The sequence below is a fragment of the Nansenia antarctica genome (genome assembly GCF_963989245.1).
Source record: "Nansenia antarctica genome assembly, chromosome: 7".
Classification (NCBI taxonomy): Eukaryota; Metazoa; Chordata; class Actinopteri; order Argentiniformes; family Microstomatidae; genus Nansenia; species Nansenia antarctica.
In genome coordinates, this window is record NC_137677.1 from 278,068 (window position 1) to 283,688 (window position 5,621).

Consider the following 5,621-nt stretch of genomic DNA (forward strand, 5'->3'; position numbering starts at 1 on the left):
CTAACCCTTATTAACCCTAACCCTAATGTACTACTGACCCTAACCCTTATGTACTACTGACCCTAACCCTTATGTAACTAAGTCACATATACAATATAAACATTTACCTCACTGAGCTTATATCAACTTTTATGCCTCCAGTCACTAATATCACTACATTAGTATGTGTGTGTATGTATGTATGTGTGTATGTATGAATGAGTGTGTATGTCTATGTATGTATGTATGTATGAATGAATGAATTAATTAATTAATGTGTATGTATGTATGAATGAATGTGTATGTATGTATGTATGAATGTGTATGTATGTATGTATGTATGTATGTGTGTATGTATGTATGAATGAATGTGTGTGTATGTATGTATGTATGTATGTATGAATGTGTATGTATGTATGTATGTATGAATGAATGTGTGTGTATGTATGTATGAATGAATGTGTATGTATGTATGTATGTATGAATGAATGTGTATGTGTGCGTGTGTGTATGCATGTGTGCGTGCGTGTATGTATGTACGTATGAATGTGTATGTATGTGCGTGTGCGTGTGTGTGTGTGTGTGTGTGTGTGTGTGTATGTGTGTGTGTGTGTGTGTGTGTGTGTCGGACCCTATTGTAACATTGCTCTCTCCTTCTTCTCCGTCCAGGAGACAACCTCCGGCCACCACCCCGAAGACACACTGACCCCTGACCCCGTCTCCCCCCCTCCCCCCCCCCAGCAGACTGACCCGTCTCCTCCCCCCCCCCCCCCCCAGCAGACTGACCCGTCTCCTCCCCCCCCCCCCCCCAGCAGACTGACCCTGTCGTCCCCCCAGCAGACTGACCCGTCTCTCCTGCCCCCCCCAGGGAACCCCCCTCCTGTACATATGTCATGTCTATAAATACTGGAATGTGTTTCAGAGCTTTGTGTAAATATAACATTGTTGTGTACATATACACATTAACAACATACACCACTGTTCCAACAGTTTTGGATAAACAGGATTTTTAATTTTCAAAAAATGTCAGTCGTCTTTTTTTTAAGTCGATATGGATGGAACACCTAGCCGCAGTTATATGAATATAGAACATGTTAGTTATATGAATATAGAACATGTTAGTTATATGAATATAGAACATTTTAGTTATATGAATATAGGACATTTTAGCTATATTAATATTTCTGTTTATATGACGTTTTTCATATTGCGTATGAATGAGTTGTTGCTGCCTGGTCTCGTGTTTTTATTTTTATCGATCCCAAAAAATAAGTCACAAGTGATTCCATCTGGACCCGAACCAGACTGTCTGACCCGGGGATGGAGATGCCGTTGTTAGCCTCGGCGGGTCGGATATCAGAATGAAAGCTAAGAAGGTCCCCTTTAAAATGATACCAGACATGATATTATAAAACAGAAACATGTCCTGACCACGAGCCTAAAGCAGCTGGACACCGGCGGCTAAAATGCGATTGTCTTTAGGGGGCTGATCAACTTGATGAGCTGAACCATTCATACAGTTATCATACCAACATCTCATCTACAGACACGGATCATATCATCTACAGATATGTGTCTTTTGAAACATATATATTTAAGTTGTGCCGCCCTGAGTGGCTCTGGCCGGTAGACTGTATGTATGTATGTAGAACTGTACTGGGGTCGGTTGCACCACTTCTTACTAAGTACAAACTAACCCTAGTTATAGCGTAAGTATTTACTAAATCAATATTTAATCAGTATGCTAGTATACCATTCCGAACACAGCCTGTATGTAGAACTGTACTGGTGTTGCAGCGGCGCATTGTGACGGTCTCGGAACCGGATGACGTCATGTAGACCTCCGTCATCCACCCCGCCGGTCAGACCAGAGACCCCGGGGCAGCGCGAGGCAGGACCGGGGGATCGGGGAGGAGAGAGGTCACAGGTCACTATCACTCGGCTGAACTTCGTTTAGAGTCGAGGTCAACCCGCCCGACCACCTCCACCATGGAGCCGCAGGACCGAACACAGTCAGGAACCAGACCGGACCAGCGCGTCAGGCCGGGGAGAGGCCAGGTGGAGGTAGGCTGCTGCCCCCCAGCGGGCGTCGGGCGGCATTGCAACACCAACAACCACAAACCAATCGTTTATTTCTTCCTTTCAATGTCGCATTCCGTCAGATATCAGATTCATTAATAAATAAATACACAAAATAACTTTATTATTACAACTTCGAAGACAACACATGTTAAAAACACATCTTTCTCAATAAACAAAGTTCCAACGGTTCAGAGCCCCCATCTGTAATACACAGACATCACATACATGTTTATAGACTTTAGTAAAAGCATCGTTATGAAACAGCCTCTCAGCTCAGACGCCTCATTCTAAAAAACCCAAAAGAGTAAAAGCAGCAGGTTGATCTTCCTAGAGAGCTTTCCACTGGAACGGTTGTGTGCGTTCAAGTGTGCTAGTGCAGTGTGTGTGTGTGTGTGTGTGTGTGTGTGTGTGTGTGTGTGTGTGTGTGTGTGTGTGTGTGTGTGTGTGTGTGTGTGTGTGTGTGTGTGTGTGTGTGTGTGGTGTGTATGTATGTGTGTGTGTGTGGTGTGTGTGTGTGTGTGTGCGTGGTGTGTATGTGTGTGTGTGTGTGCGTGGTGTCCACCCGTCCTCAGCGTAGGAAGCGTCCCAGGTCCTCAGCGTAGGGTTAGGGTTAGGTCCCCAGGTCCTCAGCGTAGGGTTAGGGTTAGGTCCCCAGGTCCTCAGCGTAGGGTTAGGGTTAGGTCCCCAGGTCCTCAGCGTAGGGTTAGGGTTAGGTCCCCAGGTCCTCAGCGTAGGGTTAGGGTTAGGTCCCCAGGTCCTCAGCGTAGGGTTAGGGTTAGGTCCCCAGGTCCTCAGCGTAGGGTTAGGGTTAGGTCCTCAGCGTAGGGTTAGGGTTAGGGTCCCAGGTCCTCAGCGTAGGAAGGGTTAGGGTCCCAGGTCCTCAGCGTAGGAAGCGTCCCAGGTCCTCCCGTATCTCGGCCTCGTCCCAGGGCCCGTGGATGTTGTCTTTGTGCCTCTGCAGCCTCAGCAGCAGCAGGGGGCAGAGCAGGGCCACGCTGCCCAGCGCCAGGGCCAGGAGCACGGCTCCCCCGGGCCACAGGGACCCCAGGCCCGCCACCCCGCCCACGCACACCCCGGCACACACCCCCGCGACCCCTACGGGCGGGGCTCGCTCCCTCAGCCTCCGCAGCAGGCAGGGCCACAGGGCGAAGACCAGCAGGCTGCAGCTCAGCATGGCGAAGGTGTGCAGCGCTCCGGGCAGGCGGGAGGCCAGGCACACGCTGGAGAACAGCGCCGCGTTGAGGGACAGGCTGCCGGCCGCGGGGGGGGCGGGGCCCCGCGCGTAGGGGAAGGAGGCCAGGTGGGCCAGCAGCATCAGAGCGGCCATGGCGTACACCGTGTCCGTGCTCACCGCCTCCGTCAGCGTCTTCAGCACCGGGGAGAAGCCGAACGTGAAGGAGAGGAAGATGGCGGCGCTCTGCAGGTCGGCCAGGCGCGAGCCCCCCTCCTCCCCCTCCCCCCCCCGCGGGGCCAGCGCTTGGTACAGGCCGTAGCCCAGCAGGGCGCAGAGCAGGCCGGTCCACAGGAGCGTGGAGGGGGACAGCAGACCCTGGAGGGAGGGAGGGGAGGAGGGAGGGAGGGAGGGGAGGGAGAGGGAGGGAGTGGAGGGGAGGGGGAGGGAGGGAGGGAGGGGAGGGGGAGGGAGGGGGGGGGAGGGAAGGGAGAGAGGGAGGGGGAGAGAGGAGGGGAGGGGGAGAGAGGAGGGGAGGGAGAGGAGCATTATTAGTGTAGCGGAAGTGATTTGGAGTCACACTGTGATGGTGGCCCCCTGGCTTCAGACACGTCAACTCTTAAGACTTTCAGGACGTCCGTCTGGCCTCATGGGTTAAGGTTAGGGTTAGGGTTAGGGGTTACCTGCTCCATGTAGGACCAGAGCGTGAGGACCAGAGCCACGCAGGACAGCTGCTGGGCCACCAGCCCGGCCTCGCGCACCACGGCCCAGTAGCGGTACTGCCGCACGCCCTCATTCCTCCGCAGCTCCTCCAGGAAGCGGCTGTCCACGTAGTTGTCCGGGAAGGGCTGCCGCTGCCAGAGCACCTTCCTCCAGCCCGGGGCCTCCTGTCCCTCCCCGCCCGGCCCGCAGTCCGCCCCCATCCACCTGCTGGTCACACCCGCAGCACCCGTCACAACCACACCTGTACGAGGCTCTGACAGCACACCTGTTCTAAGCTAGAAACCTGTCTGTTCAGCAGATCGCGTCATTTAACCCCTCAAAAAAAGTTCGGAAACGCTTTTTTTGTTGATTATTCCTCCCCTTTAATAATACCAGTTGGTATTGTATTTTATATCGTTGGAAAGCCTGATTAGTCACCTTACAACGAGGTACAACTTGTAAGGATCATGCATTCGTGGAATGAGCAACACAGCTAAACGTGTGGGTAGTGGCCCAAAAATATTTGCCAAAATCCCCTGCAATATTCTTCTGTTGGTATTCACTCTCGTTTTGAGTTGCTTGGTGGATTGGATGATTGCACTCTCCCACAGTAATAAGGAAAAAACAACATATATTGGCAATTTTTACACTATTCATTTTACACTGTCAGGGACCTCAGTAGCGTTTGGAAGATCCATACGCAGTCACAACAGCTTGGCACCTCCTCATGCTGGTCACCAGCCTGGTCACACACTGCTGTGGGACGGCACCCCATTCAGCCAACATGGTTGCGTTGGTCACTCTGGCACGTACAGCACGCCCAAGCTGATCCCACAAGTGTTCAATTGGGTTGAGGTCTGGACTCACGGCAGGCCATTCCACCCTCTCCACTCCCAAAGCCTGGAGGTGCTCTGTGATGACCCTGGCTCTGTGGCTCTGTGATGACCCTGGCTCTGTGGCTCTGTGATGACCCTGACTCTGTGGCTCTGTGATGACCCTGGCTCTGTGATGACCCTGGCTCTGTGATGACCCTGACTCTGTGGCTCTGTGATGACCCTGACTCTGTGGTGACCCTGGCTCTGTGATGACCCTGACTCTGTGGCTCTGTGATGACCCTGGCTCTGTGATGACCCTGGCTCTGTGATGACCCTGGCTCTGTGGCTCTGTGATGACCCTGGCTCTGTGGCTCTGTGATGACCCTGGCTCTGTGATGACCCTGGCTCTGTGGCTCTGTGATGACCCTGGCTCTGTGATGACCCTGGCTCTGTGATGACCCTGACTCTGTGGGGGCGAGCGTTGTCATCATGGAGGGTGGAGTTAGGTCCCAGAATCTGGAGATATGGAATCGCCACTGGCCCCAGAATATCATTCCTGTCACTTAGGTGCCATTCAGGTGTCAGTCACACACCTGTGACGTCATGACACACACCTGTGACGTCATGACATACACCTGCCAGCACTTGAAGCTCAAAACGAGAGTGAATACCGACAGAAGAATATAGGGGATTTTGGGGCCGCTACCCACACGTTCAGCTGTGTTGCTCATTCCACGAATGCATGATCCTTACAAGTTGTACCTCGTTGTAAAGGTGACTAATCAGGCTTTCCAACCATATAAAATACAACACCAACTGGTATTATTAAAGGGGAGGAATAATCAACAAGAAAAGCGTTTCCGAACTTTTTT

General features: G+C 52.2%; 1 protein-coding gene across 1 annotated transcript; it reads right to left on the minus strand.

Moving 5' to 3' along the window:
• Nucleotides 1-2,250: 2,250 nt before the first annotated feature.
• On the minus strand, nucleotides 2,251-4,155 carry pigc (phosphatidylinositol glycan anchor biosynthesis, class C; the record flags this gene model as incomplete). Its single annotated transcript, XM_080536165.1, has 2 exons — nucleotides 2,251-3,610; nucleotides 3,916-4,155. The coding sequence occupies 2 exons, from the start codon at nucleotides 4,153-4,155 to the stop codon at nucleotides 2,942-2,944; spliced, it is 909 nt and encodes a 302-aa protein (XP_080392291.1). The 3' UTR covers nucleotides 2,251-2,941.
• Between the last annotated feature and the right edge of the window lie 1,466 nt (nucleotides 4,156-5,621).